General features: G+C 38.3%; 1 protein-coding gene across 2 annotated transcripts in view; it reads left to right on the forward strand.

Annotated features, from left to right (window-relative positions):
* Positions 1-21,653, forward strand: part of PTPRO (protein tyrosine phosphatase receptor type O) — a 230,956-nt gene that overhangs the window by 173,351 nt on the left and 35,952 nt on the right. The window contains exons 13-17 of one of the 2 annotated variants that reach the window (XM_029205425.1): positions 7,733-7,872; positions 10,379-10,511; positions 12,454-12,574; positions 17,412-17,480; positions 20,040-20,123. In XM_029205425.1, coding sequence (XP_029061258.1) covers positions 7,733-7,872; positions 10,379-10,511; positions 12,454-12,574; positions 17,412-17,480; positions 20,040-20,123 — 547 coding nt within the window. The remainder of the gene's footprint in view (positions 1-7,732; positions 7,873-10,378; positions 10,512-12,453; positions 12,575-17,411; positions 17,481-20,039; positions 20,124-21,653) is intronic. The other variant, XM_029205426.1, reaches the window with a different exon arrangement.

Consider the following 21,653-nt stretch of genomic DNA (forward strand, 5'->3'; position numbering starts at 1 on the left):
GTGAGAGGCCCGCGTACGACAAAAAAAAAAAAAAAAAAAAAAAAAAATCTGATGTCCTAAGAGCCAAGCCAAGAAAGTACTTGAGTGAATAGACAGTGATCAACATGTCAAGTTTGTTGATAAGTTAGATGACAAATCAGAATTGATCACTGATCTTAGCAATCCAGAAGTCATTGGTGATTTGCAGAGAAGGCATTTGGGTAGAATGGTGAATGAGGAAAAAAAGATAACAAAAGCAGAAAAACTGAAGACAGCTGGAATTAAACTTTTGCAGAGGTAAGACTGTAAAAAGGTGAGAAAATGGGCAGTAGCTGAGGATAAAAGGATCCAAGTTTGTATTTTGTTTTGTTTTTCCTTGCCTTTAAGTGGGTGGAAACAGTTTGCCATTGAGCTAATCAGGATGATTCAACAGAGCAGGGGAAATTGATGATGCAGGATAGTTAGAGGTGAGATTTGTTGGGGTGAGGTTTGTTGGGGTGAGAAGTGAGATTTGTTGGTCCTTAAATGGGCCAAAGGAGATGGGACCAAGGGTGCCATTGGAGGGGGTGGCCTTAGGGTGGGTGGATCTGTAGTAAGACGATAAATGACAGAGTCTATGGGCATTAAGGGGGTGTATGAGTAGGAGGGATTGATGATGGAAGCTTGTGAAAGTTCTCATCTATTGACCTCTTATAAACACATGCAATTTCCTTAGGTCTGCAGAGGATCGTAACTGCTGTGCTACTATTCTTATACATTCCTGATGGCCAGCAGCCCCGTGCAAGCATGTTTGTCTGGGTTAGGCTGCCAGGCATGTCACTGTTCCATGGCTCCATTCCTGGGCCCAAGACTAACCGATACCTGTCCTCAATATATGTCTCCCCCATTTCTCATTGCAGTGGTTTTCTGAGTGTCACTGCAATTTGCCAACTGCCCATGGCCATGCCGCACAATTTCAGCACTTCCCTAAAATCGTTTCTCCCACCCACCGTAAAGTGACTTGCATGTTTTGCTTGTTGCCCTTGGATATATTTAGAGAATCTAGATGTTGGACTACCATGGCAATGATCATGATGTCTGCCTCTGATTTAAATACTCAAGCAAGTGCCCACTCTGGAAAAGCTGGTCTTCTGGGCAAAGGAACTTTCCAGAAGACCTCATGGTCCCCAGTTATATGGAAAATGCTCATATGTTTAGGGAGGAAGCTGGGTGCAGGAAGGGGACCCTTACCTAGAGGTACTTGCCTTCACAGTCAAATTGTGTCACCTTAGAAAGATGACCCAGGCCCTCTGAATTTCAGCTGCCTCTTCTACAAAATGAGGGTCTGGATTAATGATCTTTAATGTTTCTTCCAGTTTTAGGATTTAGTTCATAACTGAGTTCAGAGTAAAGGCAACAAGGCTGATGATACAGTAAGAGTAGCTACCTTTTTCTAAGAATTGTGCAATATCTAAGTCCTAACTAATAAAAACGCCAAACAAGAACACATATTCCTGGAACCAACAAAGGAGGAAGTCAGATATTTTGGGTTTTTTTGGGTTTTGTTTTTTGCGGTACGCGGGCCTCTCACTGTTGTGGCCTCTCCTGTTGCGGAGCACAGGCTCAGCGGCCATGGCTCACGGGCCCTGCCGCTCCGCGGCATGTGGGATCTTCCTGGACCGGGGCACGAACCCGTGTCCCCTAGTATCGGCAGGCGGACTCTCAACCACTGTGCCACCCGGGAAGCCCCCAGATATTTTGTTTTAAACTAAGTTAAAAGAGAGATTTCTCTGAAAAATTCTACTAATCTTCAGAAATTACTTGAGCCGGTAATACCATGACTTACCCAATGATTTGCAGAAAAGGATATTACACTTGCAATCATTAAGCTATAAAGAATTTCTTTAAAATGTAATGAAAATGACAGGTATTTCTAATTCCTAAGAAATGTCTATGTTCTGTATATGAAAAGGGCCTAACTGTAATTTATTGCTAAGTATTTGCCTGAATATTTTTACATTCCCCAATGTTATTTTAAATGTTCTAATTGCTTATTAAGTGTACAGAGGAAAAGAATCTCCCAAAGTCGGTAAGAGAATAGGCCTAATAAACTTCAGACCTAACGAAGGTGACTGTTGTTTAATATACATTTTCCTCTTCTTCATTTCATGGCATATCAATCTTAACTCACCCTTAGGGTTTTGGGGTTTTTTTTTCTTTTCAAAGAGTGCTTTTCTTCAGATGCTGCTTTTGACCAAGTTGAAGGTAACTTTTACAGCTTACACTGCTTAAGTCACAGATGTTTTCTTTGGCCAAGTTGAATATACGTTCTGTGGCTTGAGATGAGGAAAATAAAAATCGATTTAAAAGACTTACCCTAATACAGATGCTAAAGACCAGCGTTTGTGTATGAAAAGGATACTAACAAATTGCTTCAGTCAGGCTGAGGATTAAAAATAGATTTTGCCACGTCAATCATTTTTTACAATGTTTTTCTATTGAATTCTCCTTATCATCAATGTCACACATTTGTAAAACGACTCACCAAGTTTAAAGGTATGAAATACAAATGGAATAAAACCAGTAAGCTTTTACGGATTTAACCTTAGCCTCATTAACATAATTCTATCACCAGCTAAACTAATGGGTCACATTAAAATAAGAAACAATGTAATAACTGTCAGAGAAAGACGGATTTTAGGCATTAAATACATTCCGTTCTGCTCCAAGGCTGAATATTACAGCTGACTCCCTTTGGAATTCCCAGGGAAAGGAAGAGCTTTGCTGCCAGAGCAGAGAATGTGAATCAAATACTCGCTCACACTTCACCCAATGTCACCTTCACTTCCCGGAGATCCTGGGCAGCACCGTGAGCCTCTCATAATCCATCCTAATTTAAATGGTAGAGATAGCGTTACCACTTTCCATTCAGTCCACGTTCTATGCATAGTACTTGATTTTCTTATAAAATTAGGTTGGATCCCCAACACAAGTAGGAGGGGCACTGAGGGGGAGAGAAGAGAAGGAAAGAGAGGACCAAATAGTTGAGTATAACACTTGCAATGATTAGCATATTTAAAGGCAAACAACCCTGTATCTATATCCCATTTTGTCAAAATAGTATGTCTATCTCCTTTCTTCACATCCATAGGTTCTCATATCAAATATCATGGATTCTGAAATTATTTTAAACAAAAGGACATCTGACATTATGGAGCAGGGGGAATTTTGAAGAAATGTAAAATGTCATTTAGGGAGATAGAAAATGATAATCAGAAGCTGTTCTGTAACTAATACGTACATGACTCTTTATATTATATAAAGTGTTTTGTATACATTAAATTAAGGCTCATTTAACAAAATTTAAAAAGGCTTCATGTCTCTCTCCTTTATGAACTACGTGGAATTTGATATTTTGAGCAGTAAGAGACCATATTAGTTTGCTAGGGCTGCCAAAACAAAATACCACAGGCTGTGGGGCTTAAACAACCGAAGTGTATTTTCTCACATTTCTGGAGGCTAGAAGTCCAAGATCAAGGTGTTAGCAGGTTTGGTTTCTTCTGAGGCCTCTCTCCTTGGCTTGCAGATGGCGACCTTCTAGCTGTGTCCTCACATAGTCCTTTGTCTGAACCCATTCATTCCTGGTGCCTCTTTGTATGCTTAAACATCCTCTTCTGACAAGGACACCAGCCAGATTGGATTACGGCCCACCCTGATAGCTTCATTTTAACATAATCACCTCTTGAAAGGCTCTATCTCCGATCACAGTCACATTCTGAGGTGCTGGGGTTTAGGGCTTCCACACGTGAATTTTAGGGAACACAATTCAGGCCATAACAGAGACACAGACCACTCAAGAGGCTTTTGTGTGTCAATGTATTCCCCACCATATGAAATTGTCTAAACAATATTTAGCCATTCACCACTTTTAGCCTTGTTTCTAAGGATGTGGAACATGAACCTCTAAGCCGTCCTAAGCTATGAGGCTGAGCTGACCTTGCCTTCTCATGAGAAGAGATAGACAGCAGAAGGGGAACCCCTCTGACCAGTTTCTGCCAAGAATTTCCAGACTTCTCTACCAAACAGGAAGAAATGTTCTAACCCAGTACTATACAATTCAAATATGGTGAGAGCCACAAATGTAATTTTAAATTTTCTAGTAGTTGCATTACAAAATAGTAGAAAGAAATAGGTGAAGTTGAGTTTAATATACTTTATTTAACCCAGTAAATCCAAAGTAGTACCACTGCAACGTGTAATCAATGTAAAGAAATATTAATGAGATATTTTTATTCTTTCTTCATACTAAAGTCTTTGAAATTTAATCTGTATTCTACTCATGCAGCACCTCTCAATTCAGACTAGCCACATTTCAAGACTAGCCAAATGTGGCTAGTAGCTACTGTGTTGCACAATATAATTCCAATATTTTAATACATTCCCTGGGGCAGATGTTGTCTTGAGTAGTGAAATTTAATTATAAGCCCCTCCCAATCTAATTACACCTCCACTTATGAAATATTGTGATAACTTTATTTTCTTTGGAATAGTAGTGTGGAAATTCTCCCTAATATCTCTAGGAAAATATACCTATCCAAAGATCATAAGTCTTCAAGCAGGTGATTTGTGAATGTTACTCATTAACAACTTAATGAGTTGTGAGTCTGTATTCACAATGCAGAACTGAAACGCATTAGATCTTTCAGAAAAGAATGCAGAGATAATGGGTATAGTGATCTTGGAATAATCTATTGCCTCATATACCACCTGAGGGAAAAAAAATGTTACATGGCTGTTTGAGGTCCCAGATCCTTTGGAGATTTTCCTGAGGATCTACTTCTCACCTAGGTCCACATTCTCGGCCAGACTCAAAGAAATCCCTACTCCATTATCTAAATCATATTTCTTGGGCCACTGAGAAAACTTCTAATTCACAACAGTCCTTGACCCTGCCACTGAGAGCTGATGACTTTTTACAAATATAATCACTATAAAAAGGCAGAGAATATCAAAACTCAATGCCTGTCTGGTCTTACCTGATGCTTGAATCTTAACGCCTCTGTTTAATGAATCTTGACTTATGTTTTAAGTCTGTCAATAGATAACATTCATTGAGTCCCTACACTTGGCTGGTTCAAAATAAAGATGAAATAATTTATAACACATGGCTGCCATTCTTAAAGAATCTAATAGGACCCAGTGGAATCAGGACTTCACTCACATAGGTCACACAGAAAACATTTAAGGGCAATAGAAGGTCAGAGAAAGGATAGAGCATCAAGAGACAGTCATCAGATAAGGCTTCAAGGAGAAGGTAAGACTTTTTCTTTAAGATGATCAGAAGAGAAGAAAGAGTACACTGAGGGGAAATACATGAGTTGAGATAAAGTAATACCTGTGTGATTGTCAGTGGGAAGACTGGCTTTACGGGGCAGCATGTCTGTGCGGGAGAGATGGTGGCGATGAGTAGCAAGTGGCCAGTGTACATAGAATCTTTAACACTTGGCATATGTGGATTTGACACCATAGACATTGATCACAATAGATCATTGCACAGATAGGATCTAACAGGAGCAAAGTGGTGTTATAAGACCTTTTAAACCATCGCTGGCAAAATGAAGAAAGAATCAAGTAAGAGGCAGGGAAAGGGAATAAGGGGCTGTTGTAATGAATGCTAAGTGTGATGGCAAAAGCCTGGATGGGCAATAAAATAAAAGAAATAAATAAAAGGAAGAGATGAAAGGAAGTATTAAAAGATAATGCGATCTGAGACTGAGAAGCAAGAGGAGAGCTTCAAAATTGTCATCTTAGACCATTGAAATAATGATGCTTCTTAGGACAGAATCAGGGGCAGGTGGAAAGCAGAACCGATTTGAGGAAAGGCAAGGACTCCACATTCCATTTTAACCTTATGGAGTTGAGGTTAATAGTGAGATACTTGAGTAAGAACAGATGATATGTGATGGGAAATCAATATGTAAAAGGTTGGATCCAGAAACTAGGATCTGGGCAATGTTCATATCAGATAACTAAACTGATTTTATCTACCCATCAGGAAAAAATATATAGATGTCCTAGGGATTCTAATCATAGTCGGAGAAACTCACTCCGAGGAGCAATTCCACAGTGTGTATCTTTTAAAGAGACATAGCCCAGGCTCAGCCTAACAGATCATCTATCTCTGCCTCAGACAACCTCACACTTGCTTCCAAAGATCCAAGTTCTGCAGGAGTCAGAATCACTGGAGGACTTAGTCTCTGACTCATAATGTTATTAGCAGTGACAATTATGAAGGATGTAAGAAGTGGAAGTAGACTTCTGTGTCTCATCAACAGTCTTCATCATAGGGCAAGCGAGACGATACAACGTCTAGAGGAATGAACAATTCATTGCAAATGAGAAAGGGGTCCTGACATCTATTGTGAGTTATACTTGCCCAAGACCAACTCGTTTATTTCCTCCTTCAACTCTTGTGCCCAACTTTGTCAGGTTGCCTCTGGAAAGGAAAATGCTTCTTTTTCAGTTGGACACAAGTTTAGGTTACTGCAATAGATCACGTCAAGAATGATTCTGACAAACTTCTTGGTTCTGGACATGATGATGATATTCCAGAAAGAAGGTCCAGGCCTTCCCCCCACAAAGACATATCACTTGTCAAAAGAGTGAAATGGCTTCTAGGGCTTTTTTGCTAAACACCAGGAGCTGTAGAACAGACTTGGAAGGGTGAGGCAGATAATGAAAAGAAATCCAAGTAACAAGCAAACAGTGTGGAGAGCTGTCTGTCAGGGACATGCTGATGGGCAGAGTATGCTATTATGTGAACCTGACAGCAAGATGTTTGTCCAAACAAGCAAAGTCAAGGAGATCTGACAGCAGGTAAGAGGGACCCTGGCTTAAGAACTTGGATTCAGGCATAGCACTTTGTGTACTAGAGGAACTTGAGGGAAGGGCAATGCCCAAAGGACACGGGGGCAAGGAGGGGACCAGGAGAGATTCAGCAACTGGGAACAAGACAGCAGACCACCTCCTAGAACTGGGGAACAGACAGGCATTGGTATCAAGCCTACAAGTCCAGTGACTCAGTTATTGGAAAGGCATACGAAAGGGCACAGATAGAATGGTTTACTTAACTAATGGATTAATTTATTGATCAAAATTAAATGTCTAAAAGAATAAGATAAAGAAATCAGTCCTCTAACGTTTTGTCAACCATCCAGTCTTCTTCCATCAATCCTCTTCCTTAAAAATCATATTATCTCTTTAGCTTTACCCCTCTTAATTTTGACTAAATTTTCAAGAAGCCATTCCTCTGGCTAAATTATTCCAAATAGTCTCCCGAGAAAGGAAGGCAGGTTTTTGGCTCAGCACCAGACTGAATCTCCCCATAAGAAGGGAGCACACCACTTTCATTTTTCTCAGTCTTTTCAGTACAGCTTTTTGTTTCTCACCCAGAAAATTCGGTATCATATGGGCAGTGCTAACTCCAGTGTAGATGACACAAAAACTATTAATAGATTATGTCTATAATAAAGCTGAAGTAGAAAACAGAACTGTTACAAAAAGAGAAGTATAAAATAAAAGATGCAAAATATTCTGCCTTGCAAGTTAGATGACCGTCTTTGTAAAAGGACATGTTTTGAAAGCAATATACACTCTTTATGGTGCTCTTAACTACCCATACTTGGAATTTTTTGCCTGTTTTTTTCTTTTGATTAATGAAGGAAGGAAGAATATTTTATATTAAATTAATTTTTTTTAACTTATCTTTGCTCAGAACCAGCTCCTCCAAAATCACTCTTTGCGGTGAATAAAACCCAGACCTCGGTGACTTTGCTGTGGGTGGAAGAGGGAGTAGCTGATTTCTTCGAAGTCTTCTGTCAACAAGTTGGCTCCAGCCAGGATATAAAACTCCAGGTACTGTATGCTCGGATTTTCCTTTTCTGAGTTAATTTTGATTAAGGCTCATTATCCAAGCAAAGTGAAAATCTCCTCTTTCTTTGAATGATATAAAATGAAAATTTTCATGTACACTTTTGGTTTTCAGTGATAGAAATTTAAAATTATTCTTAGAGCAAGCCCAAAATCTGTCATAACCAACTTGCCAAATCACAAAGTTTATTTCCATCTTTGTATTTATCTTGTTTTTAACATCTTTATTGGAGTATAATTGCTTTACAATGATGTGTTAGTTTCTGCTGTATAACAAAATGAATCAGCTATACATATACATATGTCCCCATATCTCCTCTCTCTTGCGTTTGTCCCCAGTTCTTAGCCACTCCAGGTCATATTGAGGTTAAATTGAGGCATTTTCTTATTGGCCATTAAACTGATGGAAGGGATAAAGACACTGTCATATAAAATATAATTTAACAAATATGAACTGATTGCCGCTTATGAGAAAGGCATTGTATGGGACACAAATCATAGAATCAATACTTGCCTTCAAAAAATGTCTTTCATTTAATTGTGGATATTTCACTCGAGTAGAAATAATTAAAATAAAATATAAGTGCCAGAAGAGAGATCCATACTACCAAGAGAATTTAAAAGAAGTTAGTAAGGAGGACGATTTTGTTTGGGAAGGTGAACGCTGAGAGAGGTGATTGTTAAAGCTTTAGAATCACAAATAGCAGATATGATGAATACTGAGTTTTTCACGGGGTTAAATTGAATGGAAGGAGAGAAGTGGACCTGGATGGGGGGGGAGTAACGAAAAAACTATGTTACAGCCAGACGTGGAAGGAAAAGGGCAAATTTGTGAGGGATGTCACAAAATACAGTGCAAAGACTAATACTATGGACATGAATAATTGATGTTTTTTAAATAATGCAGTTCATGAGATTGAAAAGAAAAAAGGATTTCTGGGAGTACGAATCTTTTCATATGAGTGTTAAGATAATTTGCTTTGATTTCTTTCCCCTTTTGATAGTCTGTTCTGCAAATGTATCTCTTTTTGATCTGTACTGAACAGCTGAATCTTTTTTCTATCCTACGAATCCTTTTGGAAAATAGCTACTCTGCCAGTAGTGAATTTTCTTCTCTGCAGCTACAGTAATGCCTCCCTTTAAGAAAACAATGGTTACTACAACTGAGTCCTGTTAGCAAAAATCTTTCCTTAGAATCATTCTTTTATGGGATCATGAAAGAGATGGGAGTGGGAAATCCGTGCTCATGGCTCTCACCTCTTTAGGCAGAGTTGTTTTCAGATCCTTGTTTTGAAAAACAATATTATGCTACCTCATCTTTTTATACTGTGCAGTTGTACTTATCAGTGTCTGGCCATTGGCGCACCAAATTAACAGCTTCTTCTACTCAAGAATAAGTTAATATTAAATGTTTTGGAGAACACAAAGTCTTTATGCCTTTGGTGGATGCTATTTAAAAGCCGAGGATGCAGACAAAGGGGATAGTGTTCTTAATATACAAAGATCTACTACAAATGAAAAAGATAAAGACGAACCAACCAAAACAAATATTTCATAGAAAATAAACACAAAATGTTCTTAAACATAGAAAAAGATGATCGAGCTCACTCATGGTGAAAGAAATGCAAAATAAAACTATAATGAGGTACAACTTCCACTAATAAGATTAGAAAAGCTCAAAAAGTTTGCAGATTTGTTGCGTAGGGACAGATGTAAGGAAACAGGCATTGTCACACACTGATGGTAGGTGGGTCCCTTGGAAAATGTCTATGGAAGATAATTTGTCAATAGCTTACAAAATTAAAAATATATAACTTTTTGAGCCAGCAATTCAACTTCTAGGAATATGAGTGGTTGTATATGTATGTATTCACACATACATACACACACATATGCACACAGGTTTTGTGTATATGAATGCATATGTGTATATATACATACATATATTAAATGAGTATGTGTACATATACATATGTTCCCATAATTGTGAAGTTATATTCATTGTTGCATTGTTAATAATAGCAACAAATCAGAGACTGCTTCAACATTTATTAATAGGGGACTGGTTAAATAAAGTATGTTCTTTCACTGGATTTCTATGCAACCCCTAAAATGAAATAGCTTTATCTGTGCTAATATGGAAAGAGTGCCAAAATATACTGAGAAACAAGATAAAAAATAAGCAGAATGATGCGGAAACTATGTTAGCACTTACATTTTTAACTATATTCTTTTATGTTTATACATCCATAAAATACAGATGGGAAGAAAACTAACCTACCTGACAACAATGGCTGCTTCCATGGAAGAGAATTGGGTAGATGGGAAGTACAGAAAGAAGGAAATAGTTTTCACTGCTTCCTTTTTTGTTTTTTAAATTTTTTTACTCTGTGCACACACGTTACCTACTCAACTGTGAAAAATACTGATAATTTTAAAACCAAAATAGATGAAGATTACATAACATTTATCTTGTTTTCTGCATCTCCAGGAACCGATTTCTGTTTCTTCTCATGTCGTGACCATCTCCAGCCTCCTTCCTGCCACTGCCTACAACTGTAGTGTCACCAGCTTTAGTCATGACAGCCCCAGTGTCCCTACATTCATAGCCGTCTCAACAATGGGTAATTACAGGCATTAGTGGACTCTGGTGTCTTTGGAAATTATATCTTTCCAGATTTTCCTTACGTTTTCTTTTTAAATATATATAATCCATCTTTTTTAAAAAATAAAACTCAGCTTTCATTGAAAAATTCCAAGCTTTGACTTCAGGGAGACTTTAATTCCAATCCCTAACTGCACTTATTAGTTATGTGATTTAGGAAAAGATATTTACTCTCTCTAAACCTTTGTTTCTTCATCTGTAAAACTGGAATAATAATATGTACCTTGTTGAGTTGTTTTCAGGCTTAGAAATAAAGTACATAAAGCTCTAGCACATGCTGTCTAAATGCTAGTTGTTATCATCAGTTTCATCATTCCCCATAATCCTCTTCAGTGGTACCCACAGTACCCTAATCAGGTCAGGTGCATCTATTCTAGCCTTGACCTTTAGCTGTCACCGATCAAATAATGGTGAACCTAAAGTACTGGGTCAAAGCAGAAAAATTTCCAATCAAGCAGAAAGTATAATTGGGGAAATTAGATATTAATGAAAAGTCCAGAATAATGCTATTTCTTTATTCTTTTTCTAAGTTACATTATTTGTTTTACTTCCCTGCTTGAGTCTAATTCTGTAATCTGAGACCCTCTCTGAAGCTGCCTGTAATAAAACCACTCTTACCATCACATTATCCCTTTACTGGTTCGTTTTCATTTACATAGCATTAATATGTTTTGCCACTACATCCAGTGACCACTAGAATAGACTTTTTTATTTTCTGTTTTTAGTTTTTGCTTTTTCAGAAGTGAGGGCAAAAATGGACCTGAAAAGTAAATTAATGGTCTCTCATTTTGACATCCTTTTACATTTTCTAAAAATACTTTAATGTTCATGATTCCTTGTCATCTGTACAGCAATCCAGTGAAACAGGTGATATTATTAAACGTACTTGCAAGTGAGGAAAATGAGGCCAGAAGAGACTGGTAAAATAGCTTCCCCAAATGGCAGGTAATAGTCAAGCGAACTTGAACAGTCTCTTCTGACCATGAGTCTAATGTTCTTTCTGTTCAAGTACTTCTACCCATAAACTGGAGCCAAGCTGGCCCAAATGGAATGTGGAAAATACCAAAAGCCTTAGAGATTGCGCAGGCCAGCCAGTTCTGTGACTTTGTGACCAATGCAGAGGATGGTATCTCCTCTTTTCCTCTGGTCCACTTTTAAGAGTTTTATAAAAATATTTGATATACATTCCCACCTTTAACATCTTGGTCTTCCAGATACTGTGTGAAGTAGGCAATGTGTAAGTGCCATTGAAGATGGATCATAGAAGACCTAGTATATGAGAGCAACCCCTGTTCTTAAAGACCCTGCAACTTATTAATAAGTTTAATCTCTTGAGTTGTGCAGATGGAAAAACCTCGAAACATATGGTTACAGATCATCAGAATGCCTAGTGCTAGCGATGTGTTAAGTGCTGCAGCAGATGGCAGCTTGCTAATGCCTTTTTCATATACATTATTAGTTGTGAGGGAAATATACAGCTGTGCTTTCTGACTTTAAAGTCATGGGCATAAAATAAGAGCCTCCCCCTCTCTAAGCTTTTGAAAATGTTAAACAGTGATAATACATGATAATGACTTCTAGATATTTTTTTCAAGTGAACCCAAACCATGGCAGAGGCATTCTTTACATTTCACAGTTTCCTTTGATAAGAACATCCTGAGTATGGGCCTTTGAAATGGACTCAATTCTTCCAGCCACCCAAACACTATTTGTCAATCTACTTTACTACGTTAAGAGTTGACCGGGAAGAGGCCATTGCTGGCTTGGAGAAACATCACTGTTGCTGTTGATGTTATCATTATAAGTTTGTTAGTCTTAAGGTCAGATGAGAAACAATGAATGGTCCTGTTAGTTTCCATGTCGTGGAAGCTACAATGAACACGTATGGCTTTTCTCTTTAGTTTCAGAAATGAATCCCAACGTGGTAGTCATCTCCGTGCTGGCCATCCTTAGCACACTGTTAATTGGATTACTGCTCATTACCCTTATCATTCTTAGGAAGAAGCATCTGCAGATGGCGAGGTAAGTTGTGTTTTGCTCATCTTTCACCCACAGCCTCTAAAATATTTTTGTTTCTCGTACACGTGTGGCTTTTGCAGACCTAAATTGTACAGCCATGAGTTTGCTTTCAGTTTCTATTTTGCGTTTTCTAAATAGACTTTTCAATATTATTTTAGAGAACATTACCTTTGAAATAGTAAAGCAAAAGATTGTTTGTTTACACAAAGTCAGACCTCTTACTATCAATCTTGTCATTTTAAGTAACCCATACATTGGGATTCACTCATTATATTTGGATACTTCCAAATATATTTTGGAGTAAAAGAAAGATCTATGCCTACTCAGTACAATTAATGAAAGGAGTTAATATATATGGAGACCACAAGAAAGAAAAATAATCCCTTCCCTCATTAGTTCTGTTGAAGCTGTTTAGGAAGAAAATGTTTTTAGAGTTTATGATTAGGTCCCTTCAAGTCCCCGCATTAGTTCTATTCCTACCCAGGGCTGTAGGCAGTTTCATTTTGCTTGCAGTTAGGAAAGCCTTTTGATTTATGATTTTGTTGATTCCCTATTTTCTTTGACCACTGATGCACTTCTTATCAGAGCACATTTGCAAGTACTTTCTGTGATCCTCTATATTATCAAAACAACCCATCAATTCTCTTAAAAAAAAAAAACAAAACAAAACTATTGCCTAGTTGAGTGTTACTGGGTTTGGGAAATTTGTATAAAATTTATATTTGCCCGATGCTAGCCTGCTGAATTGTCAATTAACATCCTTGTCCATTCTCAGAGTTCTATCATTTAGTTATTCATAAATAAACTTATCCATCTGATAATGAGTCAATCACTGCCTTAGATAGCACAATCAAAGAAAAATCAGAAATCCAAGCTGTCCACTAGGAAGTTAGCACCTAGCTGGAAATACATGAATGAATATACTTAAAGGTATAAACTGACCTATAGCAGAAAGGAGATAAAAATGGGATACCATGAAAGTCGAGAAAAGGGATTAGTTCTGAATATAAAAATCAAGCTTCTTGAGTGCTAGTGTTTGAACAAATCTTAGAAGGATAGGGAGGGTGGTGGTACAGCGCTGAGGCTAGAATATAAAGTTCTGAAATTACACTCCTTGGGGTCAAATCCTAATTGACAACCTACACAACCATGTGCAGTTCGCTGAAACTTCATTCATTAATTTAACAAATATTAATGGATACCTGCTGTGTGTCAGACTCCCCTGGATGCTTGGGATATGGGCTGCATCAAAAACAGACAAAAATCTCTGCCTTCGTAGAGCTTGTATGCTCATTGAGGAGGTAGACAAGAAATAATAAAGATGAAAGTAAGAAGATTCTGTGGTGTATTAGCAGGTGATAAGAAAAAAACAATAGAGTAAAGGAGATTAGCATTCAGGCGTGAAGGGGATGAGAGGAGCCCTGGAAGGCAGGTAGGCCTCACTGAAATGGTGACATTTAAGAAAAGACTTGGGGCTTCCCTGGTGGCGCAGTGGTTGAGAGTCCGCCTGCCGATGCAGGGGACACGGTTCGTGCCCTGGTCCGGGAAGATCCCACATGCCGCGGAGCGGCTGGGCCCGTGAGCCATGGCCGCTGAGCCTGCGCGTCCGGAGCCTGTGCTCCACAACGGGAGAGGCCACAACAGTGAGAGGCCCGCGTACCACAAAAAAAAAAAAGAAAGAAAAGAAAAGACTTGAAGGACGTGAGGAAGTTAGTCATGTATTATCTGGAGGAGGAGTATGCCCAGTAGAGGGAACAGCCAGAGCAAAGGCCCTGAGGCAGAAGCACGACTAGCAGGTTCAAGGAAGAGGTTCGCGTAGCTAAAGCAGAGGAAATGAAGGGAAGAATAGCGGGAGATGATGTAAGGTCCTATAGGGCTTCATAAGCCATTATCAGGACTTTGGCTTTCATTCTGAGCAGAGGGCAGCCATTGCAAAATTTGGGGCAGAAGATATGACTTATATTTTAACATTTTCATTTTGACTTTCATGTAGAAAAGAGTCTGTATTGAGGCAAAGGCAAAAGCAAGTATATTAACTGGGGGAGCCAGCTAATCCAGGCAAGAGATGATATTGGTTCAATCCAGAGTAGTGGCAATGGAGGTAAGAAGAAATGATCAGCTTCTGGATATATTTTGAAAAAAGAGGAGTTTACTAACAGGATTTGCTAGCAAATTGAGCTTGGAATGGAAATGATTAAGAGTCAAGGATGATGCCAAGGTTTTCGGTCCTACCAAGAGAAAGGATGGAGTTGCCATCAACTGACATAGGATTCTAGGTGAGGGTTTCAGAGTTGGGGGTACATCAAGACCCCAGTTTTGGAAATGTTAAGTGGGAGGTGACTGCAAGTGCAGGTGTGGAGTAGGCAGATGAACATAAAAGTCTGATATTCAGGAAAGAAGTCTGGATTGAAGATATACATTTGGGATTCTTAGCATACAAATGGTATTAAAGCTGTAGACTGGATGAAGCCTGGGAATTAAGCGTATATTAGAGAAGAGACCATCAGCACAATCTAATATTAACATTCTCAGAGAGAAAATAAAAGGTAATGGCAAAAAAAGAAAGACTGACAAGGCATCCAGTGGAGTGGAGGGAAAACTAAGATTGTGGTAGCCTGGAAGCAAGGGAAAGAACATTTATCAAAAAGAAATGGGGGCTTCCCTGGTGGTACAGTGGTTGAGAGTCCGCCTGCCGAAGCAGGGGACACAGGTTCGCGTCCCGGTCCGGGAAGATCCCACATGCCGTGGAGCGGCTGGGCCCGTGGACCATGGCCGCTGAGCCTGCGCGTCCGGAGCCTGTGCTGCGCAACGGGAGAGGCCACAGCAGTGAGAGGCCCGCGTACCGCAAAAAAAAAAAAAAAAAAAAATGATAACAACCCCACATTAGTGGACGGTTAGGGGCAATACTGCAGTAACAGCATAGTGTCATAGGAAGCATGCAATAAATGTTAGCTCATAATAGTAATAGTGGAGGGAGTGGTAATAGAAGTAGAAATGAAAGTAGTGGTATTTATAATGGCATTATTGCAGGGACATCCTTGTGATGCATATAGCAAAATATTTAGGAGAAGTGATTCTACTTCAGCCAGCTGGTCATTAGAGCAGAGATGCTTAACATTTTTTGAGCATGATTCTCTCTGGCAGTCTAATGAAGCCTGTAGATTTCTTCCAAGAATAATGCTTTCTTTCTCAGTACATAACATATAACACATAGGATTAAAAAAAGAAATTAATTATATGAAAATATGGTAATCAAAGTATTCAGAAAACAAATGTGTTATATGCTTCTTTATTAACACATTAGATTAATATTTAGTAGAGTATCTAAGCAATCTCATAATTTCATCAGAGTGATGACGATGAACAATATTTCAACATCGGCAGCAGGTCTATTGTAGAAAAATATCTTCAGTTTCTATTAGCAAATCTCACAAGTGCTGATGATGTTATTGGGGCTTGTTGCCTACTTTAATAATTGAAATAATTGTTAAATTTCAGTTACAAGTTGTGAAAATAAAGATGTACTTTTTTTTCCACATATGTTCATAGAGCCCTAAATTCTATCCTCGGACCCCAGATTACGAACCCTGGAGGTAGAGTAAAATAAATGCCATACACAGGAAACTGACATAGGAAAATTAATTGATGATATCTAACTTATAATACATGCAGCACAAAATAATGAAATGTTAGTGTATTTTTGTTTTTTAATAAATTTATTTATATTTGGCTGCTTTGGGTCTTCGTTGCTGCACGCGGGCTTTCTCTAGTTGCAGCGAGCGGGGGCTACTCTTTGTTGCGGTGTGCGGGCTTCTCATTGTGGTGGCTTCTCTTGTTGCGGAGCACAGGCTCTAGGCGCGCGGGCTTCAGTAGTCGTGGCTCGCAAGCTCTAGAGCTCAGGCTCAGTAGTTGTGGTGCATGGGCTTAGTTGCTCCGCGGCGTGTGGGATCTTCCCGGACCAGGGATCTAACCTGTGTCCCCTGCATTGGCAGGCGGATTCTTAACTACTGCGCCACCAGGGAAGTCCCTGTTAGTGTACTTTTCAAGGAAGAAAGTTATCCTTAGAACACTCAAGTTAGAACAGGCAGATAACTGAAGTAATTAGCACATTATGCCAATGTCAAAATCTCTGCTTCAATTCTGAATAAGTCCATCAATTTCATATAGAGGGAAAAAAATGAGATGTATGCACCCCAGTGAGCTATGTTACTTATGCATGATATTAAACAAAAGGTGGAGAAAGCATGAGAATTGTATTGACCTTTTTCCTCCACTTCTGGGGAAAAAAACTAACAGTATTTTCTCCTGACTCTGCGAAAGCCAATCTATTTCAGTCCGTATCACTCTTTTCCTCTCAAGTGATGAATAGTATGGGCATCACAACATGAGGGGAAAATTTTGAAGGAAGAAAACAATCCAGTTTAATCCACTATCATTACAGAGAGGAAATCAAAATGCTATAAAAACAAAAAATATTTGCTAAAAATGGAAAACCCTTAGTCTATCTAGGAGAGTTTCTACACCTTACTATTGAAGGCTTTGTAAAAAATATTCTATCCCACATAGTTCAACGATTTATGTTAGCGTCATGAGCGCCCTTTGGTAAGTGTTGTGAACTGAATCCTTCTGGCTTCAAATAACTTGATTTGGGTGTGTGCACCCTTGTGAAAAATTGTTTTATTTTTCTATATTGCATTGTATCGGAAAGAGGAATACATGCAACTTATATTAGCTTTTTTAAAATTTAATGCTGTGATGATTAGCCATTAAAGGCTCTCATGTCAAGGTAAAGAGTGCTCTGTGAAGCACTAACCTTGATCTTGTGGTTCCTTTCCAACAGGGAGTGTGGAGCAGGAACTTTCGTCAATTTTGCATCCTTAGAGCGAGATGGAAAGCTTCCATACAACTGGTGAGTATTGTTTCCGAACAAGTCTCTAGATGGCTTACCTATGCTATGTGTGCTCTCAACTGATTGTACTATCTTTGGGCGATAGATGGTTTTGCCTGATTATCCTTTCATAATTTCGGTGATAGTAGACTTCAAGGTGACATCTACTTCACAGAGCATATTAGTATATATGTTTAATTCAGGTAAGAAGGAGAGAAAATGAGGTAGTCTGCTGGGTGTTCACTATATTACACAAAGGACTGATGCAGTTGTACAAGTTGCCCACAACTGGGCTGAAGAAGGGTTAATAATACAGGAGCCTCGTGGAACAAGTGTGGTTGAAGGCAGGAGGGGAGACTCCAGGGAAGCAGTGGGAGACAGAGCAGCGTCTCTATTTAAAACTCACATTTCAGTGCCTGGGGATATGAGCTACCCATTCTGTTCAAAAATCAAGCAGAAGTATACAGCCCAGGGCTCTCAGCTCTTACACTTACAGGCAGATAAATATCAAAGCTAAGAAAGTTCCCTGAGAAACATAGCCTCATGTTTCTTTATGCTTAAGTATTAAGGAGGAAGGATGTATTCTGAGAATTAAGAAAGCATTGTCAAGAGATTGAATTTGTTGATGTTATACCTAACAGCGATCCATGGGAATTAACATATATATTAATATATTAATTAATATACAGAGCAATTAATACCCAACAAAATTGCGGATTAACTAACCACTTAATATGAAGCCAGCACTGCTTACGTGATCTAGTTTGTTTCTTTCACAAGCAACCATGCAAAGCACATTTAAATATATACATTTCATGTTACTCCTCAGTAAGTGATTTTTTTTTCTGTTTTCCTAACTCCCCCAAAATGGTTACTCTGACAGAAATAAATATGTAGAGACAGGAAATTTTAGCCGCGGAATTAATGAGGGAGGAATGGCCTTATTTAAACTGTAAATTCTACTTCCCTAAGTGGGACACTAGTTGAGATCCACTCTAGGTGAAAAATCTAGGTGAAATAGGATTCTCTTTAACCAGAAAATATGTTGTACTAGTCTAAAAGTTCAACCAGAATGGAATTTTGCTATTCAAATCTGATTAATTCAACTGTCAAGAGAAACCCATAAACTCTTGCTGGTAAAAAGTTAGAAAACATTTCTAGGTTTGTTCAAATGTAATTAACACCTTTTCCAAGATTAAGAGGCTGACTCACTGCTGTTTGTTTCTTGCCTGGCCTACCCTTAAAAAAGGCCCAGTCATAGAGCAGTGATGAGGGGCCCATCTAGGAATTGATCCCATTATACCTGTGACTCAGGAGAGCTACGTATTGACTAACTACACAACTGGTCACAATTTATGGAATTTATGAGAGAACAGTTATGGGAGAACTGAGGCAAAAGAGAATTCATTTCAGGACATTTCTATAAAATTAAGAAAATTCTCTTGCAGCTCTGGGCAAAGACAGTTTTGCCAACACTGGCATTTTCTCGTTAACTGAGAAGACATATCTCAGGGGATATTTGTAATAACTAAAGTGACAAGGTGACATCATTTTTTCCCCTAATTCTCAGAATAACTATAGATACAACCATAGCCTATTTTAAAATCTGCATTAATAGATGTTCTATTTTAAAAGTGGTCTAAATATCTGAAATTTGATTCAAACCAGGCATTTAAAATTAACAGTCTGCATTAGTGTTAATGTGAAGCTAAGTAATTTTGCTCCTACTCAACTGAGTATAAGATTAGAAACTAGGGGCTTCCCTGGTGGCGCAGTGGTTGAGAGTCCGCCTGCCAGTACAGGGGACACGGGTTCGTGCCCCGGTCCGGGAGGATCCCACATGCCGCGGAGCGGCTGGGCCCGTGAGCCATGGCCGCTGAGCCTGCGCGTCCGGAGCCTGTGCTCCGCAACGGGAGAGGCCACAACAGTGAGAGGCCGGCGTACCGCAAAAAAAAAAAAAGAAAATTAGAAACTAGACAGCTGATGAGCTACTTATTTTAAATGAATGATACGTGGTTGTCATACCGTACCTCTGTTTTAAGGATTATTTTTTGGAAGTGATATATTAATTTATACTTAAAATAATATAGAAAGTCACACCTAACAGTGCAGTTTTATAAGAATGTGTCCTGAAAGCTTGTTTACCAAAATCAGTATACACAAACTAACCATTTATACTCCATACACAAGCTGCTGTTAGCTATCAAACGTTAGATTTCTTAAAATAGGCTTAAGCATCGCAAGGGTAATACCCAAGAATAAGGCTCGAGATAACGGATGAGGCATTTCAGAGCCGAATTTAACTGAATGCGAAACGTCATCACCTAAGAGCAGGCTAATTGACACAAACCAAGTTGAAAGAAATATGTCTGATTACAATAAGATGTGAATAAAACTGATTTTGGCAATATTATAGCACTTAAGTCCTCACGTTTAAATGTCAGAGAATGGAGTATTTAATTGTAATTAACGTGTTTGTCATTTTAATTGATCCCAGTAGGTAATTTACTGTTCACAGTTTGTATTACTAACTCTTGCCACTTTTTCATCTTTACATCTGTTATCTATTAATGCTCACAGGCGTAGGAGTATATTTGCTTTCTTAACCCTGCTACCCTCATGTCTTTGGACTGATTATCTTTTGGCATTTTATATTAATCCTTGGTAAGTGATTTTTTTTTTTTCCTGTTTACAAAGTCTTTAAAAGTTAGCTTTCAAGAAGTAAACCAAAGGGAAAATCCTTTTTAATGATTTTATGTGTTTGAAGCATGTAAAATTATTAATTATGTATTGAAACGGATTAAAGCAGCTAATGGTACCAAGACGCTAACTATAATGTTTTCCCAACTGAATGTTCTTCCTGTGATGTTCTTGGCAAGCTTTTCTTCCATTTATTGCTAAGTTGTTTCTTCATTGAGTCAGTCCATGGCCTCTCATCTGTATAAATGATGCCTTTCATTTTTCTCACCATTTCCATTGATTAAGCTCCCTATTTCCAAGAAGGAAAAAATGCAATCAGGTAGAGAAACCCAGAATACTATGTATTTGGAGCCTTCGTGTTTTTATAATAATGCTCACTCAGCGAATATTAAACAACTGACTGTGTGCAAGCCTCTTAGTATAATCTTCTCATTTAATTGTCCACACACCTCTGCAGAGATTATTATCAGCACCATTTTACAGATGTGGAAATAGAGGTATAAGGAGACTATCTTAACATCGTATGACTATATAGAAAATTCAGGTTCTAAACCCAAGTGTCTCTGAAATCTATTCTTTCCTCTCTAGAAAGCAGCCTCCTATAAATTTTCTTGACTTTTAAATCATTTTAATAATCAAATCTCAAAGAGTATCCTTTCCAGTTTTTATAATATACAATAATAATGATTTTCAATTCTGAGACTAAAGTATCTAGAAGGGCTGTTTCTTTTTCTGAGCCATAAGTAAAAAGGTAGCAGTTTCCCAGAGGAAAAAAAAAATCATTATCCTTAATGTTAGTCCATGATGTTTAGGTACTAAATTATGTACAGACAGATCCAGAAACCTGGACAACTTAAGAAGGACTCAGATAAAAGCTATAAAAGTAGTTCATGGACTGGGGAAAAAAAAGTTCATGGAGGGTTGGGGGCGGAGTTCAAGATTTAAAGCAATCCGGAGAGTTAGCTATTCAAAAAGACAATTGATCAAACATTCTTTGGCTTCTCCGAGACAGAATAAATACAGTGGGCAAAGTTAGAATTTGAGTTGCAGTGGGAAAAGAATAAAAAAAGAACTTTCTCACAGTGGAGATTGTTAATACCGCAATCTGTATTTTCTTTAAAAGAGAGCTAGGTGAAAAACTTTTGAAATATGGTAGACACTGATGTATAAGCAATAAATTCAGAAGAATGTACTGGATGATGAGGACCCCTTCACCATTATTCTAAGTTGATTCTTAATAACAAGTCTCCAGTGTAGGACTTCCCCGTGGTCAACCAATATTTTAAGTACTTAACATCACATGATACACATAAATTCCATCTTGACTTTCAAAATATACATTTACTTTGAACTTAACATCTACTGATCATCCTCAAGTATTCCACCTATCATTAGAATACTTGTAGCCAATACTGTTAGCGTACCCTCTACAGATTTCAATTAAAACAAAAGAAAGACGCGTGTAATGTTATATTCCTTTCCCTACTTAATTCT

This window comes from Monodon monoceros, unplaced genomic scaffold (genome assembly GCF_005190385.1).
Source record: "Monodon monoceros isolate NGI ecotype Baffin Bay Population unplaced genomic scaffold, NGI_Narwhal_1 Super_Scaffold_6, whole genome shotgun sequence".
Taxonomy (NCBI): Eukaryota; Metazoa; Chordata; class Mammalia; order Artiodactyla; family Monodontidae; genus Monodon; species Monodon monoceros.